General features: G+C 47.6%; 1 protein-coding gene and 1 long non-coding RNA gene across 4 annotated transcripts in view; one reads left to right on the top strand and one right to left on the bottom strand.

Annotated features, from left to right (window-relative positions):
• LOC127021343 (uncharacterized) overlaps positions 1-23352 on the top strand; it is a 32281-nt gene extending 8929 nt beyond the window's left edge. Inside the window, exons 1-5 of one of the 2 annotated variants that reach the window (XR_007767195.1) lie at positions 9304-9370; positions 9835-9890; positions 14979-15145; positions 15370-15499; positions 22846-23352. This is a non-coding gene — a long non-coding RNA (uncharacterized LOC127021343). Of the gene's footprint in view, positions 1-9303; positions 9371-9834; positions 9891-14978; positions 15146-15369; positions 15500-22845 lie in introns of those variants that run through there. The other variant, XR_007767196.1, reaches the window with a different exon arrangement.
• Positions 3218-6776, bottom strand: IRX5 (iroquois homeobox 5). Of its 2 annotated transcripts, none has more exons than XM_050904335.1 (3): positions 6522-6776; positions 4850-5255; positions 3218-4599 (listed from the first exon to the last, which is right to left on the bottom strand). In XM_050904335.1, the coding sequence occupies exons 1-3, from the start codon at positions 6768-6770 to the stop codon at positions 3833-3835; spliced, it is 1422 nt and encodes a 473-aa protein (XP_050760292.1). In that variant the 5' UTR covers positions 6771-6776; the 3' UTR covers positions 3218-3832. The 2 variants fall into 2 exon arrangements, with proteins under 2 accessions (XP_050760292.1, XP_050760291.1); XM_050904334.1 differs by having other exon boundaries at positions 3218-4596; positions 6522-6770.
• Positions 23353-27500: the final 4148 nt, after the last annotated feature.

Genomic DNA, 27500 nt, shown 5'->3' with positions numbered 1-27500 from the left:
TCTCGTCCTCGCGGGCGCGCCGGGGAGGCGATGGGCTCATCGGGACGGGCAAGTCCGGCCCCGGGGCACTTGGGGTGGTTTCCCTGGGGAAGCCTCGTCCCTCCCGGGGGAGAGGGCGCTTGGCTCGGCCGGGCGTGGAGGGGGGCGCCGCCCCGGCTCCCCGACGGGAGCTGCGCTCTCTGCCCGAGGGGCTGCAGCTTTCCGCCAGCAGCCTCCGCATGCCCCCTCCCAGGGTCCCGATCCCCGATCCGCGGCCGGCGCGACCTGGAGGCAGAGCTGTTCCTGCGGCCCCACGCGTGGGCGCCGCCGGGACAGCCGGGCCAACACGCTTCTTGGCCGCTCTGGGGGATTTTGGGGGGGGGATGTTGGACTGTCACCTGCGGGAGGGGGCGGCCCGTGCGCCGCACCCCGCTGCCACCTGCGCCGCTCAACCCGCGCCGTCGGGGCGGATGGCAGAGTGGGTCGCGGCCCACCCCCGCCCCATTAAGGGCCGCGGCGAGGGCTGTCGCTCTGTGTCCGGGGCGGGGGCGGAAAGGGGCGAGCTGTTTCCCGCGGGCGCGGAGCGGCGCCCCGCGGAGGCTGGGGCCGTTCCCACCTGCGCCCGTGGGCACGCACCTGCTCCCAGGCGCGCTGGTGGGAGCCCAGCTCGCAGGGCCCCGCCGCCAGCCCCGCTCTTCCCCCTCGCCCCCCCAAACCGCTCCGCAGCGGCAACGAAGTCCTTCTGCCCCCAAACCTCCGCGGAAGCGGCGGCCCCGCGGGGCGGACCGCGGCCCTGCCCGGCGCCCCGGCAGGGGTCCGCTCCCAGCGTGAAGCGTCGCTCCCGGCCTCTCCGGAGACTGCTCCCGAGTAACCTACGGCAGCTTTAATTGGCAGCAGACGTTATTTTTATTCTAAGATATCCTCAAAAAAATTTTTTGAACAACAAATTAACGTGCCAGAGGCAAAAAAGGCGGATGCTGCCCCCTCCCCCCTGCTCTGTTATAAAAAAGAAACTGGGAAAATCGTGCTTATGTTAAAGACAGGCTGTACAGTACATCTCCCGTGGCAGGGGAAAAGGGTGAAGAATAAAATTGTTGTATGAAATCGATGGGGCTACAATAATAGTTCTGGTTTAAAATAGGCGACAGGCTGCAACCTAAAGGAAACGGTTAATTCCCTTAGGAATTTATACATCAAACGAAAACCGTATTGAGATCGCTGATAGACCTATTCAAAATAGTCCCGATTATAAGGAATAGGGCTTTTGAACGAGCGAAGCTCCTAAGCTGCTTTGCAAAATAGCTTTTTCAGAGATAGGAAGATCAGCTGGGGGAAGGTAGAGCGACAATTAAAAAAAAAAATCCATAGCTAGATGAATAATTAAAACCTATTTATTTTGAGATAGTCGTTCCACTGCGGGACCTGTTGTGTCCGGAGCGCGGTCCGGAGGGGCTTTGTCGGCTCCCTATAGCAAAGGGCGCTCGGGAGTTCCACCCGAGTTCAGCCAGAGGCGATGTCCGCCGGCAGCAAAGGTGCCGGGAAGAGCTCGGGCTGGAGGCGACCCGCGGCGGTTTGCCTTCAACCCCGCACATCGGAGCTGCCCCTGCCCCTCGCCACGCGAACTTTCTCCCGTTTTAAACAAGGCAGGTGAGTCCGATAAAGCTCACCGCTGCGCGAAAAATACGCCTTCCTGCAGGTCTCCCTGACTGGAAATAAAAGATCCAACCGAGGAATTCGAGCGTTTTTTAAAAATTCATTTATAATTTATAAAGTGACAAAATAACATACTAGTATCCCAGGAATATTTGATTCTTTACACATTCAGCTTGAAACAATTTTGATTTTAAACCAGATTATGTACAAAGATCGTATAACCAAGTGAACATGGATTGCATCTTTAAAACATAAAATACAAACTACTATTTAAAATCCCGTAAAATGTAAATATTCATGAATAAACCTGTTACAGCTAATAAATGGCTCTGACAAAGTTGAAGAGATTACAAAATAATTATCTGGCTCATAAAGAAAAAAACCCAAACAAAACAGAGGGTTGTCTCGGCACCAGCTCCAGCGGTCCCAGCGATGTTCCCATCACATTAACAGCGGCGATGCGCTCGCGTACAACTGACACCCACAAAACCCGATTTGAACAGGGAAAAACCCGTCCCCGGAGCTGGGTGCTGGAACAGTTCCTCGCCGTTACTGTTCGGAGGGGACCCGGGCTGCTCGGATCACCGCGCCGGTGGGGACTGACTTCTGGTTTGAGGTTCCGCGCCGGGTGCCGCTGGGGAGCACCTAACTCGCTCAGGGACCCGCTCTCCCCCTGGCTTAGGCTGTGGAGCGACAGAAACGCGCTGAGAGGGCTCAGTGCGCTCTCTGTCCCCCTACACAGGGGACGTCTGGTGGCTGGGAGCGCCCCGGTGCCCCGTCCCCAGCCCCGGCGGCCGCCGCAGTCCGCCACCCGGCACGGCGTCGCGGGCGCTGCGCGGAGCGCAGGGCGGCGGCCCCGCGGGGCTCCCCCACCGCCGAGCGGGCGGCGGGAGCCAAACTCGGGCCGAGTGTGACACCTACCTGCCAGCGCCGGGAAGCACCGCGCCCGCGGCCGGCCCTGCGCGGGGCTGCGCGGCCGCGGACGGCCGCCCAGACCGCGCCGTCCCGTGGGCCGAGGGCAGCGGTGCAAAACGCCGGGGGGCGGGGAGGGGGGGAAAGGGGCTGGGGCCGAGGCGTCCCCCGCAGTACCGAGTGCCTTTGCCTGTGCAATCCCCATCCCCGGACACCGCCGCAGCACCTCTGCAGCAGCGACGCGGGCTAAATCTGGCAGAAAATCGAACTCATTAGCAAAGTTCACCAGCTGATTGCTTTGCATAAAACACGACACTGATTGGAAGTAATTAGGTTAAAAGATGGGACTGCGCTTCGATTTGGTGTTTCTAACAAGTGCTTTTGTGCATGGCCTGGTTTAAGCCTTTACCTCCGGAAACAGCGTCCCTCCCGCGCCCGTCCCCGTCCCGGTGCCGCCGCCGCTCGCCTCTCCCCGGCCCCGCGGGCGGCTCTCGCCGCCGGAGCCCGACCTTTTAGAAATCGTCAGTCACTGTGAAAAAGGCTTCGGCTACTACTGTAAGGTCCTAAACGGAGCCCCGCGTCTCTTTTAAAACGTGTATTTTTTCCGCAGCTACGCACGTATCTGCCCGTTGCAAAAAAAGAGTGGTTTTGATTCTGTTAAAAATCTCTTTTAATTAAATATTTGCATTTTACAAAGGCGGCTGCAGGTTTTTGTATCTAATAAGTATAACCTATTTCCTTTTTTTTTTTTTGCATTATAGTTTAGCTCACACCCAAGGAAAAAAAAACAATAGGCATAAAAAATTAAATTAAACTTGTATATATATATTTTAAAACTATGAAACAATTCGGAAAAAGACACAGAAATGTATATATTTATATTACGAAAACAACATTAATGCCTGTACAGGTGTCTTGATTTCATAATTTACTTCAAAGATACTGTATTATCAATTTAAATACAAAAAGCTACATTAAATATACAGAATAAGATTTAATACAAATCTTTCTTCTTTGTGTGTGTGAGAGAGAGCATGTCACTCATTTGCTTTTCACTTGGTTAAGACATTTCTGGGCGGTTTCCACCCAGCCATTTCCAATAGACTCTATAAACTTTTGAAGGGGGTGCTGGGAGGGAGGGGGGAGCTGGTCTTTTTCTGTTTGTTTTGTTTTTCTTTTGGTAGTGGAAAAATAACTGCCAAAGCAATTTATTATTTCTCTCAATAAATTAAAAAAACAAAATAAGAAAACCACAGTCCCGGGAGGGGGTAAGGAGGAGAAGCCGATATTAAATGTTGGACATACCTTTCTTCAGTTCGTAAGGTGAGTCTTTGCAAAGGTCTACTTGGGACTGGCTCCTGATCATTTTAGTGTCTTTAGCCAGGCTCTCGGCTCTGCTGAGGACAGTCTGGTTTAATCCATTGAAGTGGGCGCCGGGGGCGGCGGCGGCGGGGCCGCCGGCGGGGTGCCCGTGCAGGGCCCCGAAGGAGCCGTAGTTCGTGTAACCGGGGTAGAAGGGCGCCGTGTAGTAGAGCGGCCGCGGCAGGACCGCCCCGTTGGGGAAGGGGCACTGCGCCGCCGGCGAGCGCGGCCGCGGCGGCGAGCGCGACGGGCCGCCACCGCCCAGCACGGCGGGGCCGGGGGGCGCCGCCTCGCCGCCGGCCTCCTTCGCCTTGTCCGCCGAGGTGGCGATCTCGGCCAGCGACCAGAGCTTGGGCTTGGCGAGGGCCGCCTGCTGCGGCGAGTGGATGACGGAGGCGCCGGTGGCGGCGGGCAGCAGCGGGTGCAGGTCGGCGCCGTGAGGCGGCCCGGCGGCGGCGGAGGGCGGGCGGTACGGCGGGGGCTCCTCGCCGCCCGCCGGCGGCAGCCCGCGGCCCGCCGGGCACGGCCCCAGCGGGGAAGAGCCGGGCGCCTTGGGAGGGGCGGGCGGCCCGTCGAGCCGCTCCTCCGCCGGCTCTTTGCAATCCGAGTCGCTGAGGCCGCCCTCGGCCTCCCGGGGGCCGGGGGACTCCTGGAGGCGCTCGCAGCCCGGCGCTGCCTTGGGATCCGCCGCTCCTGGGGTGGGGGGGGAAAGGAGAGAGGTGGGGGCAGCTCTCGGGCTCGCCCTGCGCCCCCAAACCCGCCCACCCACTTCGCCTACCCCCCCCCCCCACCGGCCCCGCCGCCGCCAGGTCCGCAGCGCTGCCCTCCGGCTCTCCCCGCCCGGCCACCCGCTCGGGGGGAACAGGCCGCCCCGGCGCCGCCCCGGGCGGGGGGCAGCCCCGAGGGCGCGGCCGCGGTGGCCCAGCCGAGCCCGCTGCCCTACCTGTGTCCGGCGTCCCGGGGTCCCCCTTCTCCTCCAGTTTCTGGGGCTCGTCCTCGTCGTTTTTCTCCAGGTCGATGTTCTCCTCTTCCTCCTCGTCCTCGCTGCGGTTCCGCGGGGTCCAGGTCATTTTGTTCTCCTTTTTGAGCCGCCGCCGCGCGTTGGCGAACCAGGTGGAGACCTGGGTGAGGGTCATTTTGGTGATGATGGCCAGCATGATCTTCTCGCCCTTGGTGGGGTAGGGGTTTTTCCGGTGCTCGTTGAGCCAGGCCTTGAGGGTGGCCGTGGCGTCCCGCGTCGCGTTCTTGCGGTACGCGGGGTCCCCGTAGGGGTAGGAGCCGAGCGGCGCCGCGTACGGGTGGTACCCCAGGGAGCCGGCCATGCCCGGCGTGTGGTCGTAGGGCGAGCCCTGGGGAGAGAGGGGAGAGCGGCCCGGCGGGGCGAGGTCAGGCGGCCGCGGGGCGGCAATGACACGGCAAGGGCAGCGCCAGGGCCTGCCCGCGGCCCCTGCCCGCGCCCCGCCGCCTCTCCCCCGGCGCCGGGCCCTGTCCGGCTTCTCCCCCGGCTCCTTCCCGGGAGAACGGGCGGAAGGACCTGGGGGCTCGCCGGGGCCGGGAGGCTCCGGCCCCAGGAGGCCACCGGCCGCCTGCAGCAATCCAGCGCCTCTTCCCCAGCTGCAGGCGCGGAAAAGCAAGTGGGCAGCGCGGCGGGGGGGCGGACAACGGCGGGGGTACCCTTCCCTTCTCCCCCGCGCTGCGATCGCGGCGGGCAACCTGCCGGGCCCAGGCGGCCGGGCCGGGCCGCTCCTCTGCCAGGCCAGGGGCGGGAGGCGGAAAAAAATGAAGGGAAGAAGGGAAAAGAGAGAAATGAAGAGAAAAGAGAAAAAGAGAAAAGGAGAAGAAAAGAAAAAAGAAAAATAAAAGAGAAGGAAAGATAGAAAAGGGAAAGAAGAAACTGTGAAACTGTGCCTAGACCCTAAACAGAGGGGAGAATCTGAGCAAAACTCCCCGGGTTTTGGGGGGAACTGCGGGGCACTGGCGGCGGCCGCAGCTCTGCGGCGGGGATGTCCCGCGCCCCGGGCCGGCCCCGCGGTGCCCCGCAGGCGCGCACGGCGGCGCAGTGCTCTGCCTTCCCCTTCCCTTCCCCGCGCAGCGCCCGCGGAGCAGCTCGCGGCCATGGGATTAGGGCTCTGCAATATTTAAGCAGCCTAATTATCGCCGTGCAGGGGAAAGTTGCCTGGGTTTATCGCCCGGATTTCTCCCATCGCCGGCCGCTGCTGGGTTCATTCCCTTTTCAATCACAGCAAGCTAATTGTTGCGGAATTACGATTGCTGTTTTATTTAAAAAAAAATACTTTTTTTAATATTTTTGTTTGTTTGGTTTTTTTGGAGGGAATGAAATCGGTCCCCGCCTGCCCCAGCCCCGTCTCGCCCGGGCCGTGCCGGCGGCTCCCCCCGCACCCGGCCCTGCCCGCCGCTGCCGCCAGCAACAGTGTGCTGCAGCACAGGGCGGCGATGCGGGAAAGTTGGGCGGCAAGGCGGGGAGCCGCGCTCCCTTTTGTCCCCCGTATCTCAAAAATAAAATCGGAACAAAAAGCAGGCCCGGGAGGGGGGGCAGGCTCCCGCGGGATGCCGCCGTACCCGGCGCGGTGCCGGCTGCCCGGGGCTGCTCTTACCACGTAGGAAGTGAAGGCGGCGGCGGCGGCGGCGGCCGGGTCGGTGCCGTACTGGAGGTGGGAGTTGTAACCCGGGGAAGGGGCGGTAAAGGCGGTAGATCCGGCATAAGGGGAAAAAGCGGAGCCCGAAGAAGATCTCCCAAGTTCATCGGTCCTGGGTCCGGAGATCACGCTGGTGCTGTACGCCGGGCAGGAGTAGAGAGCCAAGGACGCTGACGGCTGGTACAAGTAACCCTGAGGATACGACATGGCCAGGCGCACACATATACCCGGGAGCCCAAGGCGCCGGGAGGGAGCCGCCGCGCTGCCGGGCTGGGGCCGCTGCGGCCGGGGCTTCGCGGGCGCCTCTCCGCCCTCGCCAGCTGGGCAGCGGCGGCACCTTGCTCTGTGCCGGGGCTGCTGCTCCGCGCTTGCCTGCAGCCTGGCACCGCTTCCTCCTTTTTCTCCCCCCCCCTCGCTTCCCCCTCTCTCCCCCCCACCCCCCGCTCTGTCTCTCTCTCTCCCCCTTCCACTGGGGAGCTTTTTTTTCCCCCCCTTCCTCCTCGCTCTCGCTTTCCGAAGGGTCCTGCCAAGATGCTAAGTTGGAAATTGCAGCTCCTGACGCCTTCTGCGCGGCCCGGCGAGGCTCCTCCTTCGCGGGGTGTTGTCAGTGGAAGGACTGGCAGGACCCCGCTGGGCTGCCGCGGCCGGGCCCAACCAGCGGGAGGGCTCCGCGCTTCCCTCGGCCCTCCCCAGCGCTCAGAGGCTCAAGTGCGCCGGCTCCTGGATTGCAGTCACCTCCGAGCCATTTAAGATCAGCTCCAACTTTCTGAATGTGCTAAATACCGTGCGGAGCCGCGCTGCGCCGGCATGCAAGCCAATCAGTATATGAAAAAAAAAATAGATATTTAATAAGATTTATTAGCCGCCCGGCTCCCCCTCTGCGCAGCCACCCCTCCTCTTGCTCTCTGCCCCTGCCCCTCCCTCCACTAAATCACTGGAGGTGGAATATACGGGGGGGTGGTGGGGGGTGGTGGTGGCGTTAGTTTTTCTTTTCTAAACAAAAAAGGCCATTTTCGGCGGGGAAGCGCCGCGCCGCAGCCGGGGCCGGGCCGGCAGCGCTAGGATGCGCGGCCGGTCGCGCCGTCGGGGCGGGGGCCGCGCCGGGGCCGCCCCGCCGCCGGACCTGTTGCGGCGGCTGTGCGAGCGGAGCTGCGGCGGGGGTCCCCGGAGCGCGGCGCCGGGCCCCGGCGAGGAGTGGGGTTTGGCTTCGCGGAGGGCTCGGGCGGCCGTGAGCGGGGCGGGAGGGATTTGGTCTTTTCCAGCGTCGGTCCCGGGAGAAGGGGAATCCGGAGGGGGGCGGTGGGGGCGGAGATGGGTCTGCAGAAATCGTTCAGAACGAGGGTTTGCCCGTGGATCTAAAGAATACACCGGGTATCCTCCCCCTCCCCGACTCATAAAAGGGTCGAGGCGAAAGCAGATTAAAACCATATGAACCGGGATAAATCCCCGCCGATCAGGAGATGTAATCTCCTTTGATTCCACCAGATATATTTCCCAGTATATCCCGATTTATTCCTTTCTCGCTTTTTTTCCCTCGCGGCTGAAGTAAGGCGCTGCTCCCGCGGCCGCGGACCCTGCCCTCCGCCGCGGCTCCGCGCCCCCGGCCACCCGGGACCCGCGGGGCCGGACCCGCCTCGCACCCGCCGTGCCTTTCCCGGGGGAGAGCGAATTAATTAGATTTATCTTATTTATATTTTTTTTTCTCTTGTAACTTTTGCATCTCCCGGCCCTAATTCCTCTCGCCGCTCGCCCCAGCGGGACGGATGCGGAGACGGGAGGAGGAGGGGTGTGTTTTAAAACGGGCAGGCCGGGGCAGGAGCTTCCCGGGTCGCCGAGGAGGGGACACCGACGCCGCCCCGCCCCGCCCCCTCCCTCCCTCCGAGGCTCCGTCCCGGCGGCAGCGGCCACAGCCCGCCAGCCAAACGGCGGGCACAGGCTGAGCCTTCCCGAGCAGCCCCGCTGCGGGGCCGGGGGCGGCGGTCCAGGCCGGGGACCAGCGGCGCCTCGGCGGGAAGGGACGGGACGGGGCGGGGCGGGCAGAGAGCGCTCTCCCCGGTGTCTTCGGGGGGGATCACGGCAGGACCGGGGGCCGGGGGCGGCGGGGCGGGCGCGGCCCGCACTACACTACCCAGCAGGCCGTGGCCCCGCCAGTCCCGCCCCCGCCCCTCCCGGCGCATGATTGGCTGGCCTCCTGCCGGCCGTGGGTCCTCCCCTTCTTCCATTGGCCTGGGGAACTGTCCCTCAGCGCGGGGAGGAGAGGGTGTGGAGGGGTGGTGGCGGCATGCGGCGCGGTTGCTGGGGAGTCCGGAGGCGGTGCTGACAGGACGGCGCGCGGAGGCGCTGCGGGCCGAGGCGGCCGCCTCCCGGCCCAGCCCAGCCCAGCCCAGCCCGGCCGGGCTCAGCCCAGCCCAGCCCAGCCCAGCCCAGCCCGTGGTGGCTGCGGGTCGGGCCGGCCCCGGCCGGCGAGGTGAGGAAGCGGGCGGCAGCGTCTCCCGCCGCGCGGCGGACGTCGGGGCCGCGGGGCCCGGTGGCAGCGCTGCCCCGCCGCGCTGGGGCGCCCCCTGCCGGGCGGGCCTCGGCGCTGCTCTGCGCGCGGGCGGCGGCCGTGCCGGCTGCCCGGGCCCGGCGGCCGGCGGGCGGGCGCTCCCGGGGAGGCGGCGGCGCTGGAGCCGCTGTCGGCCGCGGTCCCGGTCCCGGGGCCGGTGTCCCCCTGCGCCGTGCCGGAGGGCGCTGCCGCGCCGGCCGCGCTGGGCCCCGCAGCGAGGCGGCGATCGCGGGAGCGGCGTATGGAAGCCCGGCGAGGCGAGGTGGGTCTCGGCACCCTCCTCGGTGCTGCTGTCGAGCAGCGCTTTGTCTGGCGTTTCCCTCCTTTCTCTTCCCCTTTTTTAAAAATTTATCTTTTTTTTTTTTTTTTTTGTATGGAAGTGTACGGTATTTCGTCTCTTTAAATCCATGTGGGTTCTGCCCCCGGTAACCGGGAACGGTCTAACACCGAATGGCACACTCTCTTACATGCTCAATCCACACAGGTGTGCACTTTCATCAGTTTTCAGCTGCATGGTGTCACTGATATTTGTCCCTGGGTTAATTTTAGCTATCGCTCTAAAGCACCGCATTTCTTTTTCCACTCAAAAGCACTTCTGTCATAATCCTCTGACAATACCCCTTGTTCAAGGAGTGAGATATCATCTGGTAAAGTTTTATACGTTTAACATTCATTTTATATGTGAGTAGAATAAGTAACTGCCTTTCCTTGCCCATTTCTTTGTAGGGAGAAGCTGAAGTTTTAACCATCTTGCTATGGCATCTGACTTTTTTGAGGAGGAGGTAAGGTTAATGTCATGTAAAATTACCCTCTTTATTTTTGATGTTCTACTAATCTTGCTTCTGTAGGCGTACGTTTTGGAAACTGGTGAGTTCATGTATACTTTCATGCATTGCAACATAATACCAGCGCTGATTAATAAACAGTAGCGATAGGACTCTCATGCCATCAGGATTGTGTCTATCAAACCGACATTCTCACTACATTATGCCGCTATTATATTCTTTGCAGTTTTAAAAGAACTGTAGATAATTCTTCAAGATATTGAAACATTTAGTTTATAGTTCTATTGCTGTGGTTGTCACCTTCACTTTATATCAAATTTGAGACTCATTTCTTAAGGATGTCTCTATTTTCTGCTTTATTTGCACATTGATAGCTCTACTGAATGACTAGTCACAGCAACTTCTTCTTCTGATAGAAGCATATTAAAATGTGAAAGCCTAAGTCTAATCTGCTTTGCAGGACTTTTCAGCTCTTTGATTAAAGGGGAATGAGAAGTTTGTTTCAAGACTCTTGTTTAGGTAGTTCTATCAGTTCTATTAACAAATGTGGGGCTTAAGGATACATTTGCTGCTTCTCTTCATTTTTACTGAAGGCATGTACATTTGAAGGTATGGATAAGTTCTTGATATCTGTCTGCTGTGCAGCTGCTGGTGAAATGATATTAAAATTCTGTACTTTATATATTTTTGTCATAATTTCCTGGAAGCTAAACCGTTAATGCAATAGAAGAAACATTTACCATTCAATTCTTACTTAACGATGGGTAGGATTTATAGGCTGGCTGTGTGCTCTTCATTTTATTTAAATTAAGACTTGTGAATTTAAATTCAGCTTGTACTAATAAGTAATTAAAGTCACTATTTTTATAGCCTTCAGTCTGACGGGCTGGTCCTGCAAAGCTGTTTAGAATGGTCTTTGCTTACTTTAGTAGTAGGACTCCAGTAGGGTTTTTGACATGAGGGGAACTTGGATTTGATATGACTGCACAAAATGTGGTGACCCAAAATGTAGCAATATTTGAACTTGCATGTTTGTTTTTCTACAGTGTTTTTATTTGCATAATTTCATTTAGGGTGTGCAAACATATGTGGTACAGTGTAAAATAGCTTAATAAATTAGTGCATGAAGATATAATAGGGATCAGCTGTGAATGTTTTCTTTCTGGGAGGGGAAGAAGAGGCAGGGTGATCTTCAAAATAACAGCAAACTATATTTTAAAAGTACAGCCACCGGTAGGCTCTAACTCTAAGTGGTTTGGTTGCAGGTGGCTTGTAGTGGATGGAGTTAAACTTGGGTATCTTGGATATGATACACCTTAATTTAATTACTTTAATAGCTGCTTTCTGTTGAAACTTTAAAATCTAACGATCCTGCTTTTATTGCAGCCTTTAAAGATCTAATCGTTCTTGTGTGTGTCTGAGATGTAAAACTTAGTGCAAGGAGAGGCAACAGATTGGTTCCGTCATACGATTTGGTTGGGTTTTTTTGAGAGTACTTAAAAGATTATGATGGATAATGCTGTCTTGCCAAAGAATGCCGACACAGGTGTTCATCATTATCTTAATTAAGATCCTGAGAAAATGTCATCTTTCGGCATGAATTATGAAGGGAGATGCATTAGGAGATCATTTCAACTTTTTTTTTTCGTTTTACAGGGGTACATGAGAAGGAGGCTGTTTTCTCAAAACCTTTTTGATATTTCTTTATCAGAATACCTGACCTTAGACACTTACTGAATAATTTGTTTCTCCACTTCAATTTGTGAATATATTACCAAGAGATCTGTATGTGATGTTAAAGGGAATCCTCTTTAAAAAAAAAAAGAGAAAACAAAAATTATAATAATAAAAAAATAATCTCCCCCAGATACTCTCTGTTCTGTGTAAAGTTGTCCCTATAAAAAAAAAAAATACTAAGGCTCAGATGGTAGTGGAAATTGCTGCTGGAAACATCTGCTGAGAGATGTCTTATACAGTATATTTAAAAGTATTAACAACTCATACTAGTAACAGAACAAAATAAATATATATGAACATTTATCTTTTTAATTAAGCATGAAGAGAAAAAAAATTTCCTTTTCTCACCTTTGCACTGCCATGGAAGTAAAACTAATTAGCGTGCAGAGACGAGGGAGGGGTTTGTGTTTTTCTATGTTAAATCAATACATTATTAGCTGAGCAAGAGCTAAAACAGTGCATCTAAAATATTGGCTGAAGCATCGGCAGTAAAACTTAGGGGCGCTTTCCTGCAGATACTTACTCGTGTGCATGTTGCTGCTGGCTTCCCTAAGATGAAGTGCTGGGAGTTACAGGGTCAGTACTTGCAGTGGAAGTGCCGGTGTTTGGTGACTCTTAGCCTAGGTGAATGATCTCAGGAAGAGGTCTGCAAGACACCCTTAACTTCTCTGTTGTTTCTTCTGCCTGCACTTACTTTCCCCGAGACTCTACTTGTTAGCACTCTCTGTGTTTGAGGTCTGAGACCGAGGTGTAAACTTGCGAACACCTAGAATAACTCTTCTGTGTCTAGCAATTGGGTATTAGGTAGCTTAGATAGGCTTTTGTTTTTCTTGGCAAGCCTTTCTATGTAAAATCACTTTTTGTCTGCTAAAAGAAACCTGATTATCAGTCTCAGTCCTTTTTTAAATTGCATCAGCAAACCTGTTTAGTATGTGGAATAAAACCATACACAGAAGTGCAGCTGGCAAGCCTTTTAAGCACATAGTTATTGTATTGAACATGTAACTCCAAAGGTCTTGACGGTATCATGGGAGAACCTGAAACTGTATTTCAGTTTCCTTGAAGGTTCCTGTAATTAACTTAAATAGCACGATTTGCTTGAATTTGTTGGCACAATATGGACTAAGTTAAGAATGTCTTTAGGGTTTATTTTGCTTACAGTTCGACGGGCATATGCAGAAAATAGACTCTCCTAATGGTTCACTTTAGTGGAAAAAATGAAAAACTGCTCTCTCTCATGTCTAAACAAGTTTTTCACTTAAAGCAAGCCACATCTACTGTTAGTTGGCTCTTTACTGTGAAAGAGGAGCACCTCAACGGGAAGGATGGCTGTGGCTCCCCGTGCTGTTTTATGGGACGTGCATGTGCCCGTAGCTTTCCATACGGTGGCAAATTCTTTCGACCGCAGGTGCTGCAGTGTGGTGGGACCTCCTGTAGCTGGAATCTGGCTTCCAGTGTGGGTGTTAGAGGTGGGTGACTTTTAATAGCAGTGTTGTGTTCAAAAGGGTTTGTGTTTTATCTACTTTACTTACATATATTTGCAGTCCTTATGACCGGTATTTGTGAGAGCTCAGCATTACCTCTCTGAAGAGAAATGTAAAGCCAGGTAGACTTTCTAGCCTTACACCCAAGGAATTCTTTTTAACATTTCATGATTTCTGATTTTTATTAATATTAGAGCTTTTTAGTTTCTGTTCCTTAATGTGGATAATGCAGATGCGAATGATAGTTGAAGCTGTTTTCTGCAGATTAAAGTGAATGTATTTGTAGAGCCAGAATCTTCTTTTTTTTTATGTAAATCATTGTTTGAGGAAAAAAGCAAGCCAGTTGGACCTTTCAAGGTGAATGCGGATCATCGTAACAGAGTTTACTATACTAATAAACTTGTGACTGATCACTCTCCTGCTCTTCCCGAAGGAGATGCATCTTCCTGAGCTCTCTTTTTTTCCCCAACAGAGAGAAAACTAGCTTTTTCTTTTCATAGGCACATCTTTTTCACAGTATTTCTCAGCATTTCTATCGCAGATCAAGAACCCAGTGTTTGCCTCTGAAATATTCTCTGCTGACATCTACAGAACTTTTCATACCGTTCAGATTTAATTTTGTATAGAATAATGCATGGTATAATATGTAGGTCCTCTGTTTTCAATTAAGCTGTATTAGGTAACTATGCTCTTCTTTCATATCCCGTAGCAAAGTATCAATATCCAGATGGCGATGTGCTGGGATAAAATAGCTACAGGCTTGGCTGCTACTGTAAAGCCAAGAACTAACATTTTAGCCTGTGTGATAAATAAAACTGAGGTTGTGACTCTTGGCGTATTGGAGTTGCACTAAATAATGCTACAGTGCTGTTTATTACTGGTTTCATTGGATAATATGCAGCTATAAAAACTGCTTGAAGCTTTTATTAAGAATACTCTGTCATTATAAAAAGGTGCCTACAACTTCTTTATGATATTGACGATGCGAGAATTACTTTGTTTGTGCTGACTTCCTGGCTGTTGTCTAGGGAGGACCTTACCCTCTCCCAGCTTCTGTAGGCATTAGGTTCCATGAATGTCTCTTGGGAAGAGGACAGCTCTGTAGAGCCTAGGTTTCAAAAGTTATTTTTAAGGTATTTTTTGCTCTTTGCTTTTTCTTAAGTTTATTTCAGTATTTAATTTCTTGCTTCAGTTAAAATTCAGCTGATATTCTCTGTGGTATAAACTGTGCTACTGTGTCCCTAAGTAAAACTTAAACCAAGGTCCCCCAGATAGTTGTCTGAGAGGAGGCTGCAGAATGGCTGAGAGACTTTTATACTGGCTGAGAAGGTGATGGGAAGACTTGGTAGTAGGGAAGGGACTAGGTGTCTTGAAGCCTGGGCTTGTTTTCTTGGTTTCTGACACATCCTATGACCTAGATTTGTTCATGTAATCTCTGTGCCTCTGTTTACCTAACTGGAACCCTCTGCTTTTCTCGAAATGTTCAGATTTAAATTGGTGTCCATACTCAGATAATTTATTACTGTTGTGCTTTTGAGCAAAAGCAAGTTGTTAATGCTGGTACTGATTCATTAGCTAAATGCCATTAAATTTCCATATTCCACAGATCTTTGATTTCCATAGGCACCTGTTTGTGGTGCGCCTCTTAGAACACGCAGAATTGAACACCGTCCAGTGGGATGTGGTACTAACATAGTGTCTGTGGGATTTAACAAACGTGCTAGATCAATGGGTGAAGAAACTCTTGCATTGCTCAGTCTGTAATCGTTGTTTGTAAGAGAAATCTGCTGTCTAAATTAGTGACAAATACTATCTTTTTGTTCCAGTTCCCCGTTCTCCATATGCCCATTTTTTGCCTTTATAGAGTGCACCCAAGGGCAGATGCAGTGAGGTCCACGATGGGGAAAATGAATCCAGCAGTCCATCCTATCCTGTACCTGCCTGAGTACAGGAACAGACTTCATACAAAGCCAGAATGCATCTGGGCTTGCAGCTCTTTTTAACCATATTAAGTCCTATTCAGAGTTAATGGTAAGTAATTTGTTTTGTGTATGTTATGATTCATTAAGTAAGGCATTACAGTAGTGGTACTTTCCTTTGTGGTACTGGGTTCTGTCTCTAACAAAATACAGAATTAATGTTTCCAGATACATCAGCTTTAGTCCTGTTTCTGTTAAGAAAATCATGTGGTGCAGATGACAAGCATTGTAATAAGTATGCTCTTTTTTTTTTTTTTCTTTTTTTGTCCTCTCCAGATGAGCTCAGTGACACTGGTCTCAGCAATGCTGAAGAAGGGAAGAACAGTGGTGGAAGGCAGGAGCTATTCCAAAGCAGGATTCTTCTTTCCCTAACACCCAAACATGAAGACTTTATAAACTGCATTAGGTAGAGTATTGATAATAGTGTAATATCAGTCATATTGCATGATGTAATATTGCACTGCTTTATTGTTCAGTGATCATGTGGAGCTGCATTAAATAAATGAACATATACTAGTGGCTTAAATGAACATTATGAGTGAGAGCAGTAAATCGAGAAGGTGGGTACTAGAGGAAATGCTACCAGCTTTTTTTAAGCCAGTATCTTTTCTTTTTTCAGCTCTTTCCATAACCTGTAGTACTTTTCTTTCTTGAGAAAGATGCAATGAAGAAAAATACCTTTTCATTCAAGAACCTGAAGCTAGTTCAACTTCTTAACCAGAAAGACTTCACAGTCCTCTTAGCTGTTACAGCACCTTAATGCTTTGCCCAGCAGAAAATAGCACTCATAGTGCTGACCCATGAACTCTTCATAAACTTCTGTAGTGCTGCAGCATGTGCTGCTCTTTCTTCTTAGGGCTTCCCTTGTCGGGGAGCGGTTGTGAAATATCTGCTGTGGTGCAGCCTTCTGTGACCTCTTGCGTCCAAGGATGGAATTTGCGAGTCTTTTTGTGTCTGGAACTTGTGGGAGCTCCCTCCTGAGCCCAATAGTTCTCAAATACTGCAAGAAAAGATCTGACAGTGTTGTCTGGGAGATGTGACTGACTTAATTACTATTAACATTTATTAAATGCCTTACAGTGGAGGGGAAGAGTCATTGCCTTCATTTTTACAAATAGGAGAACTGGCATGTAGGAAGAATGGATCTCTTCTACCGTGATTCTTGACCCACCTAATTAGGTGATTGTCATGAGAAAGAACAACCTGGCTCAGGGGAATGGCGTTGGGGAAAGATGCCGACACGTTCAGTATGGCATGCCGCTTCTCGTCCCAGAATGGCTTAATGTAGTAAGCAGGGTCTTCCCTCTGTGAGTGTCAGTTGGCCAGTGAGGAGATTTAAAAGGGCTGATGAGCCTGAGGCTGTCTCTCTGTTGGATAGCTTCATTATAGATCTCATCCAGGGAAAAAGTGAGGTACTGCAACTAATTTCTAGGAGCTACTCTTGTTTTTAGCGATTACTCACCCTCTGCCTCCTCCCGCTTCCTTTCACAATAGAGTGGCCTTTCCCCAGGATAAGCTGATTCACTTCACGGCTGGTATTTGCAGTTTTCCTGCACTTAGCCTCTAAGGCAGCAACTGTTTCTTCTGGGCTAAGACTTTAGTTTCTTTTTTTTTAATAGTTTATTTTGCTAAGAAAGAGAATCTGTCCAGCTGCTACAAACAATAGTGGTTTTGATGTGTATCAATAAAGAGTTAGAGATGTGTGTTTTCCATGTAGAAGATAGAGACTTAAAGCCTGCTTTAAAGGAAGGCAAACCTTGGAGAGGTTTACTTAGATGTACAATATGCCCTATTCTTTCATTTTTAAAAACAGTATTAAGGGATTTTTTTTTTTGCAAGAAAAGAGAAAATAATTTCATCTTTTTGATTGCATTTTTTTTCTTAGTCTCACAGTTGTGAGATAAATATTCAGAAATATGAGTTGGTAAGGTTAATGTGATTAAAATGAATATGTGATAACGGGCTCTGCACATTAAAGATTAAGAGCTCAAATTATAGACTCCAGAGTGAAACACTCCATGAGCATTTGTGAATTTTGTTTGTGCAAGGAATGCAGGCTTAGGCCCATGGTTGCAGTTGCACAACAATTTCATCCTGTCTGCTACTTTTTTGTCTTGACTGATCTGCACAGAAGTCTCTCGAACACTGTAGTGTCAGGGTGAAAATGTAGTCTGGGGTGAGGTGGGGGGACAAATGAGGAAATAATTTCAGTCCAAGCATTAGTGTTACTCTATAAAAATAGATTAGTTTTACACAAATGATTCACATTTACAAAGATCAGTTTATAGCATTTTGACTGCACAGTAGTTAATTCTTTATGTATAAATTGATCCTTTATACAAATGTAATTCCATATACAACAGTTAATCTCTTTGAGTGCAAGTTGAAAATATATTATCAATTAATTTATGAAGGTTATGACTTTTTCCCCTGTACTCTGCAGTGGTTACCTACACTAGAGTTGAGTTGGTGTGTGCTTAATGAAAATTAGATGTGAAATGTAATATGTAGAGGACAAAGAAGCATTGAAATCCCTATTGCTCTTAAAAAGACAAAGGTACCTCAGACAATTCTCCTTAATCTCTTGAGAATTTGATGCGTAATTCTGTTATGAGCAATTTGGAGTGAATGAAATTGAAATATTTTTAGAAATCATATTAGTACCAGATATTATTACTCACCTTTTGTGAAGCCTAGTTTTGTTTTAAAATGCTTTGCATTTTGAGAGGCTAATTTATAGACCATCTTCCACTGAGAAAGAAAAGCATCTTGGACTTTGGCGGAGAGACAAGCCTAGCTGTTACATCTGTGAAATTTGCTAATGTTGCAACCATTTAAATGAAGTGTTTGTTTACATAACAGCAGTGGCATTTCTCCTCCTCTTCCTTGCGGTTTTGTCCAACTAGATGTTATGAGTGGCAGTTGCAGTGACTGCTAAGTGTTTAAATGATGACACCATTATGTGAAGTGATTTTGAAATGAGAGATTCCAGCCAAGAATTACATCTGCTCTCATCTCCTTCAAATCATACTCTCTGGCTGCGCAGATTATGATTGATTTGTTTGTGACAGATTGCAGGAAACAGTCATTGATTTTTCAATATTTTACCTTAAAATTATTTACAGTTGTAACCAAGGGGAGGTATTTCCATGGGCTGTCAGCCCCTGAAAGACTGGGATAATATTCCCTGCTCCCTGACAAGACAAATTACCCGTAATGAGTGCAGTAGCTGAAGGGTATACTTTTATTTTAAAATATGTCAATAACCCCAGTGACTAAACGAATATTGATTCAGCATAATGAAGCCTGAGTAATGTGAAAATGAGCTCTTCAAGGAGCATGGTAAAGACTTTCTTTTTAGCTTGTAGCAAGAAGCTTTTCATTCTTTACTGTTAGGTAGTTGAAATGTGCAGTCTTAAACAAGTCATCCTTAAACAGTAGTAATACGCAGAATAATGTAAGAAAAGAACTTGGGGAGGGGTTCTGTTTGGGTTTGGTCCCCCCCCCAAGTTTTTTTTCTTCAATGCATTTCAGGAGATCAGACATTTAAAGAGAAAAATGCAAGTTATCCAGGGCAGAGATAGAATTACTATTGGTGTTAATGTCTCTTGCAATAATATTCTTCAGCCAGCCTAATGGCATTTTTAAAGTGGATTCTGCATATATGGGCATGGAAATGTATCTAAATAAACTGTAGATTTAATTTCATATTATTGACTTCTTGGACATATTGATGTGTGTTCTATGTGATCAGTCTAATATTCTTGTCCTTTAACAATTTAGAATAGCTGGTTTATGAGAACCTAGATACACTGTGTTATAAAACTTAGTTACCATGGTGCACATTTTTCTTTCTGGTGCCTTGTAACACTGCATGTTTCTTACCAAATGAGAATTTTCAAGCAGTAATTCATTTAAATTACAGTAATTTATGCAGTGCCATAGGTGTGGTGTGGAAAAGCATCTAATAGATTAATACAGATGTACTTCAGTTGTTCAGGGTAAGGATTAGATTAAAGACCATGTTGAGGTACAATTTTTTTAACATTAAAAATATCGAATGCTAAAAAAAAATTATCTTCTGAAAGGATCAATTTGTCATTTGTATTCGAGAGCATTTTGCAATATTGGAAGGCTCTGCAAAAGCACTGGGTATAAATAGCTGTGTAATCCAGACATACGCAAAAAAATATTTTCTTGAGGTGTTTGTGTATAATGTGCCAATTAGGAAATAATGTCATAGCCAGAAGCATTTAGCGAGCATGTTTGGGCACGAAGACGACTTTCCTTATTTTCTGAGGACTGATTTCAATTGCATCCAACTAGCTTGTGAAAATCTTCAGAAGGATGTTTTCCTGTCAGCACACAGGTGATTTTTCCAAATGTCATTCCTTTAGCACAGCTAGAAAGTATTTCAGGAGGCACTTGAGAACCTGTGGCATTGAGAGTTAAATGGCAACCTTGGAATGTGAGATATGTTCCTGTTTTTAATTTGTTAATTTTCAGAAAAATGTGATGTACACTTGAGCGGGTTACAACTGTAAATAATTGTAGTTTTGAGAGGGTTTGTGCGTAACAGCTGGGATTTGCAAAATATTGGAGAATCCTTAATGGTAAGGGAGTAATAACCTGAAATATTTGGTGGAAATTATGGTTCAACTGGTAACATTTGACTGCTCAGTGGTATTTTACATATCCCAAGTTCTCTGCCTGTTCTCTTTGTTTCTGTACCTTTTTGTTTCTTTGGCCAACAGCAGGAGATGGGAAGGGAAGGTCCTCTTTTGGTAGCTTTCCCACAGTAGCGAGGAAGAGGGAGACTGTTCAGGGCTGGATGCCAGTTCTGACGCAGACTGAAGGGCAAATAAATGTTTGTTTTAACTACATCTCCTTTTCCTGAATAACACTGCATGAGCTCAGTGGTATCAAACTGAACAAAAGCAGATACTGCTGGAGGTACTGCTGACAGCTAAAACCAAGTGGGCTGTGCTTGCAAGCCATTGGCTTGTTTCACTTGCAAGACAGGTAACATCTCTTGCTTTGCTGCCTTTCCCAGGGTCAAGTTTGCTTATTAAATACCCGCCTGCCTGGCATTCTGGTTCGGGCCTGAACTATGTGCTTAGCACTAATGGCAAATGGTGCATTCTCGGCTGCAGGAAGCTGACAAATGGCTTGCAAGCTTTGTGGGTGATACCAGAGATTTCTGCTGATGATACCTTGGAAGCTCTGAAGTTTATTCACACATCTCCTTTTAGCGTTAGAACTGCTACAATTGCTAGTCCACTTTCAGGTGACTATGGAGAAGAAAAAAAACCCAAAACAAACAACAATTCCAAATCATTAATCAGTTCAAAGTTCTTGTGTCGTTTGGGACAGTTCAGTTAGGTAAAAGTAAAAGCAGAAAACACTGTGAAATGAAGGTCATGGGTAAGAACAGAGTAATCTCCTTTGTGGCGGAGAAGAGGCTGTTGGTAAATCGTGAAGGGCTAATACTTAGGGGTTGTATGTCCATCGACAACTGGGGACTTGCAAATTTTGACCCATTTCAGTTCATTTCAGGCCTGACATGAAGACAGCATCTCAGTACGTTCTTGTAGTGGGAAGGTGGTGCAATGTTAATGGTGTGGGTGTTTTTGTGTAACAACAGTTCAGATCTCTATACCTATTTAATCGTCAGATTCCACTATCAAGGTGGCAACCAAAACCAATGGTTGATTTTTTTTTTCTTTCTTTTTTCCTATTTATTCTGCCTCTGTGTTCTCTGCTTTACAGATAAACTAAGAACTTGTTTTAGTTGATGGAAGGGGTGTGGGAGGGGAGAGGGCATGTAAATGTAGGTGATGGAAATCATGCTTACTGGCTAAGAATCCCCCCCCACCTCAATTTGTTTGTTTGAAATCTAAGAACTAATATGTGATGGAACCTGAATTGGAGCAGTCCGTAAGTGGGCAGGCAGCATTATGTAGAATTTGCTAATCTAAATGTCCTGGTTAGTTGAAACCAATTCTTTGTGCCCTAAACTACACCTGTTGAAGTTGTTGCTTCCGATTTGTTTTAATTTATGAAAAAAATTTTATCAAAAGCAATTCCATATATGCAGAATATTCACATTTTCTTGGAACGACCATATTATGTACTAAAAGCTTTCACTAACTTGAGTGCCGATAGTATTGCAGAATCTTTGGTATGGTGGCGTATGGTGGCATATGGTTTATGGTGAACTGCTAGAGGGAGATAACCCTAAAAAAATACGAGGAGGATCCAGGACGCTTTGACAGTCTAGCCTAACTGCAATGGTTTAAAAAAGCATGGCTGACTTAATGCATGAGCATTGAAATCTGTGTCTGGAATTATGGAAATAAGTTGAGAAACATGAACTGAATTGATTGTTGATTATTTTCTTTTGTATATGCTGGGAAAAGATGTATTATGCTTTGCTGTGGCCTTTAAGGAAGGTCCACAGTGTCCTCTTTTTGTTTTGTTTTGTTAACTTATCTTTTAATATGAAGTGTCATTCCCAAAATGAAGTAATGTCCTTGGGCTAGTGGCAACAGCTGGAGTTGCAGAATTCATAAATAATTCAGAGAGGGATAAAGGGTAGGGGATTTTTTTTGTCATTTGAATCTTTATTATGTGCACACATTTCATTTTAGATATGGCATCGTTTGAATTCGTTCGGTATGATGATTGCACTGACCTGTCATATTTATTTTGATGTCCCTTCGAAGGACCATATGCTCTGTCCTCGGCATGAAAAAGGATGCAAGTTGCTAACCAAAAAGGCAGCTACGTTCCTGTAGGAATGAAGACCCTCACTTCCCGTTGTCACGTTAGTAGATGTACAGCTGCAGTGCAGTAGAAGAAAGTGTAGTTGTTATGTCAGTGCAGTGACTAAATGGCAGCGTAGTCTAGCGAAAGGTGTAAGAAAGGGCAAAACCTGTTTGCATCAAGGTGGTGTATGGCATTAAAAACTCAGCTGTCACTGAGGGCCAGTTGGTGTGAGGAACCTGGCACGTGGAAGATGGAGAAGATTAAAGCCAGCTAGAAATCTGCCAAGGTGGAGGTATGCCATGGTAGCTTTAATGTGGGCATACAATTAATTACTTTGTATGTTGGAAGTGGAGTTGCCATGCACACAGCCTTCCGGGGATGCACAGGAGTTAGTCTGATTATGCAAGGCTCAGGTCTTTTTCTTTGACCAATCCATGCCCTTCTTTCCTCTTAAAGAAGCTGCTTGCTTAGCCAAAGAAGATCTTGGATAATGTTTTTTTGGAAAACATGCAGTTGTAGTTTTCCTCTTCACAAATTCTGTTGTAACCATTGCATCTGATCCTTCGCTTATTTTGGTCGTACATTTCTGTGGACAAGTGGTGTATTTTCCAGAAGTTACAGAGAAATCTACCAGTTTGAAGTTCAACCATGTCCCATAAGTAATGAAGTGCATGATAATGAGTAATGTCTGATTCCTACTGGCTAATGCACTGGCTGGTATTAGCAATTCATAGTTTGTGGATAATAGGACCTTGTTAATGTTACCTTTGTATGCACTATTAACGTGATAGGATGCAACCACTACAATATTTTCATGGTATAAGGTGTAATTGCAGCAGTGACTGGTGATTTGTATGAAGTAGATGGTCCATTGTGCTCATGCCAGTGGCAGAAGGAAGCCAATTAAGTGCAGCTTAGTGAAATACAGTAACTAGAAGCTGTGAATGCGAACGATAACTGTATGCAAAATTGTTTCTTTTCTAGATCCTGCCATCAATGACTGAGCCTCCCTGAAATCTTCTTATCAGTTCCTGCCGAGATGAGAAGGATAGGAGGAAGGAGGAGTGCCTAAGTGGTTTTAATGACAGTTAATTTAATCTATTTATCAAATGATAGGTTGTTTTTTCCTCAAAACTTGATTGTCATGACAAGATGCTTTTGGAAGTCATCTTTGTAAAATAAAACTGACAATTTTTAGGCTACAAAGAGCTATTGTATCTTTCTACACAATGTTGTCATTATGGTAAACTGCTGGAAAGTATTTTTGAAGTAATTTAACTTGCATACTTCATTCATTTATTTGAATGTCTGTTGAATGCCATGTGAAAAGTTTCTTGCCAGAGTTCTTTTATTCAATGGAATAGTTATTCTTACAATGCTCGATTTATTATTGTCTAAATTACTGTTGCCTTAGCCTCCTGCAAAAATGTTTCTTTTTAGTAATTCTTAAACAAATAAGGAATGAATGAGGTTTTGTCCCCTTCGTGTTTTGATCGGCGTATTTTTCCTTTCAGTGAAAGTGTCTTCAGTTTTCAGAATGACACTATTACAAAGAAAGGTGCTTTCTTTTTTTTTTTTTTTGCTTTTTTTTCCCAACAGAAAATGTCTTTTGTGCAACGATTTTTTTAATATGTACACTGCCAAGATGCAATTACTGGAAGGAGAGACAGAAGCTGTTGGGAATGTCATGTTATGCCAAATTAAGAATTATTAGCTCTTACTTTCTCTGCAATCTCTTCGACTAGAACTCGACCTATTGCGTCTGGCTTATACTTTGACTCTAGTGGAACTAATGTGTCCTTGGAGTAGCATTTTAGAGTAACTTCAGATTCACGTTTTTTTCACAAGTCTGCTTTAAACTGCTGGGATTAACTTCAGAGAAGGCAAGAGATACAGCCTCCTTTGTCAGCAGCTGTGCTGGTTAAAGGAGGCGGCTTCATGCACGCTTGCTTGCTCGCTCTCTCCCACAGGTTATTGCCCCTGCTAGGGAAGCAAACTGAACTGTTTCCCTGAGCACACCAAGACTTATTTCAACCAAAGTTAATCATGTTATCAAATATTAGTTAACTAGCACCCTGGGTCATTTTGATGAAAGGGCAGGGAATGCACAGACCAGCTGCCCAGACGGCGTATCTGGGAAGGGTGGTGTGTTGACAGGAGGGTTGTTGAGGAGCTGGTGGCCGTGTAGTCTTTTCAGCAGGTGCAGTTACATCTCTAAGATGTGGTAAAAATTGGACGTGTTAGAAAGCTGTGCAGTTCTGCCATGTATACTACTCACATTTCAGGGACATACTGGATAATAGAAAATAAACCTGTGTTCTTTGACTTACTCCTTGTGCGTGCCAGTGTGAGGGGAGAGAGATAGTGTGAGTCTGTGTATGTGACAGGACACTGATTTCAGGAAAATGTATCTGGTTGACGTGTGTGAATGGTACAAATGTTTCCATTATCTAGAGAACGCACTGTTGTGCTTTACTCATCAAAGAGGCTGCCTCAACCAACACGTGCTTCAGGAGAACTGTTTTTGACACATGGTGCCCTGAGCTGCCTTTAGCAAAGAGGGGAGAACACCTCCAGCAGGAGAGGCCACCCCATCCACTGCTGCTTCTCTGTCAGGTGTTGCATCAGTAGATGCTGGAGTCTGGTGAGACATCCAAGCTCTTGATGTTCCCCGTGCCAAAATTAGAATGGTACGGGTGATCTCTAGTACTGGAAGGCATACTGCCTAAAACCAGTGCACTAAACAGCTCCTTCAACACTGACCCTTCTTGCGAGAAGGCTGTGGAGGGTAGGTGCTGTCCCACAGAGAGCTTGGGCATACAAAGAACAAGAGGCTTTCTGATCTGTCAGAAACCTGAGAGCAGCAATGCTGCTTGCGTCTGCTCTTGGGGCAATGCTAGATGAAAAGAACTTGGTTCAGTCACAGAAAGGACTGAACCTCCAGCTCAGCTGGCGTTGCATCCAATATCTTTTAACTGGCCCTATGCTAAAGAATGAGGAAGTATGCACTGGCCTCTCAAGTGCCATGTGTAAGGGAGGAAAATAATGGACTACATCTGGAAAGGAACTGGTGTGTAAGGGGAAGGTGCTGCTTTGCAAGCAAAGAACTGCCTCCCCTGGCTGGTTTATCCTCAGCAGCACTACCATATCGCCGTGCCTTGGGACCGGAGCCCGCATCTGCTCTTCCCTGAACTGTGGGTCTGAAAAATAGTGACATCAAGAGATGAGGCATGGCGGGTCTTAGGACTAAGGCTTACAAAGGGATTTGGGAATGTGCACAAACTTAGAAGCCGCTAGTATTTTAAAATTACATGTAAAAAAAGAAGTAGATGTGATAGGACAGTGTAAAACCTATTGCTTTTCTGCCAAGTTTTGGGTTCACTTGGCTATGTGCTGCTATATGTTGAGAAAATGTTGGACTCTTCAGTCAAACTCTTTCTTACCCTAGTTAGCCTATACTTGCAGTGTAGTACTTGGTGCGTGCATAGTTCAAGGAGGCAAAGCGCCAACCACATAGTTTCCAAAATGCTCAGCTTGCCCCCGATCCAGTCTCTGCAGCTCTACGGTGAAGGCGGGTGCAGCTCCAGGTGTGAGAGCTGTGCCCTGTGCCGGCAGCCTGCGGTCAAGCCACGGCTGAGCTCTCGGCATCTGGGCTGAGTTCAGAAGTGATGTACCTGCTCCAAAGGACTGTCGGATGTCTCCCCTGACCATGAACTAAGGGGAAATGAGGCTCCACAGCTCTTTGAGACAGCCCATAATTCATATTATTCTTTTATCTTAATATGGACAATTGTAGTACCAAGGTTAAAATATTTAATGAAATGCTTGTGATTGCCGAATAATCTTTTTGCCTGCTTAAGTGGTAATACATAGTTAAACCAGTATTGCAAAATAACATATGTCTTATGTAGAGCACTGGCATGGATATGTTATGCCCATGAGTAAAATTTTACGTCCAAGCACTTAAAATGATCAAATACTATAGTTAAGACTGTCATACTCTTTATGTAGCGCTAAAAAGAAAACAAAATACAATTTCAGAGCAGACAGATTTTTTTCTTATAAATACTCCAAATAATAGGTTGGTTTCAACTAGACTTCCTGGCTCTTCGGTGATTGCTGCATTCGGTATGAATCTATCAGGATCCCACGCATAATCATGTGTTTATAATAATAAACACATGATTTCTGTGTACGTTCTCCACAAATATGTTGGGCAAAACATGGTTTACCTTCTTAACTGGTACTATACGGTTACTTTCTACCTCCTTTAACTTCAGTTCAAACTTGGTTGAATAAAATGTGCTTTCCTGAAAATAATCTTTACATCTGTAATGTGACAGTTGATTTTATATGACTGTTTTCATACTCCAGACATAGCAAAACATTTTCAAGGCAGTATGTGTTGACAATATACAGAGATAAAAATCAGTTAACGACAAACTCTAAGGTGCAAACTTTTAATAAGAGCAATGAATCATTAGAAATGATTAGAAAGGGAATAGTAGATTTTCTATCTTTTGAATGAAGATGAAATGTTTTTATAGAGGTATATGCTTGAACAAATGGCTGGGTGGGGTAGAAGAATTCCTCGCGGGCTTCTGTGGCTTTTGCTACACCTGGGGTCAGACTGGGTCATCTTAGACGTCCTTTTGCCTTGCAAGGGAGGAAGGCATCTTGGTGGAACAAATATCTTTACAGCATAGCAGCTTCCACTGAAAAGTTACTTGAAGTTACTTACACTTCTCTTTAAAAAAAGATCTGGGGGGGCATCGCTTCACAACTAATTTGGCAAGGTTCCTGTCTCCTAACAGCGTGCCTTTTTCAAAGATCCTCTTTCACCAGACTGCTTGGTTCTGCAGGGTGTTATGTTTCATTGGCTTTAGGTGGGTTTCTTTCGTTCATCCATCCTCCCCACCGCCAAATTAATCAAACAGCACATGAACTTTTTTTTTTCAGAGCAAATGTCTTCTACAAAGTGTATACTTCTACAAAGTGTAGTGTTGCCTTGCTGCTAGAAATAATTATTAGGTTTAAAATAATCTGACAGCATCCTGCTGTGTATAAATTAGGTTTGTTCTCTACTAAGATTAGTTAGCTGGCACCCATTCACTAGCACGTTACAAAAAAATGATGGCGAGTTGATTGCATCTGGTTATCTGCCTTTTTTCATTTTAATGGGCTTTTTGTTGCTGTGCTGTCACCAAGGTTGAAATAAATGTGTGCAAGTCGTACATTTCCAAGTTCTCTACAGCCTGGGGAGATGATGTTGGCTCTCCTGTACCATGAAAAGACTTGGGGGCATGAGCGTTTGGAGAAGGGCAGAGGTTGTCTGCACTTAGATTTCTGAATCTTGTGCACCTTTGGTTTTGGCTAACGGGGATGTTTTCTGCTCTATGGCAAGCAATATGTTACCACTGAAGTCCAAAATGCCAGGTATAATTAGCTCGTGTTTAAATAGGTGTTGTTATTTTTTAACTTGTACGTACTAGCCTCTTTTCATGCAGAAATACGTATTTTACCTGGGAAGAATGCTGTGTGAATCAGAAAAGGCAGAAAAATTATTTAGTTATGTGCTAGTGTTTAAGATTTTAAAAATAACCGTGAGGTCTTTATTTCTTTGTTTACGATTGATTAGG

The sequence above is a fragment of the Gymnogyps californianus genome, chromosome 12 (genome assembly GCF_018139145.2).
Source record: "Gymnogyps californianus isolate 813 chromosome 12, ASM1813914v2, whole genome shotgun sequence".
NCBI lineage: Eukaryota > Metazoa > Chordata > Aves > Accipitriformes > Cathartidae > Gymnogyps > Gymnogyps californianus.
The sequence above is the reverse complement of the archived record's forward strand: the minus strand, read 5'-3'. Positions and strand labels throughout refer to the sequence as shown.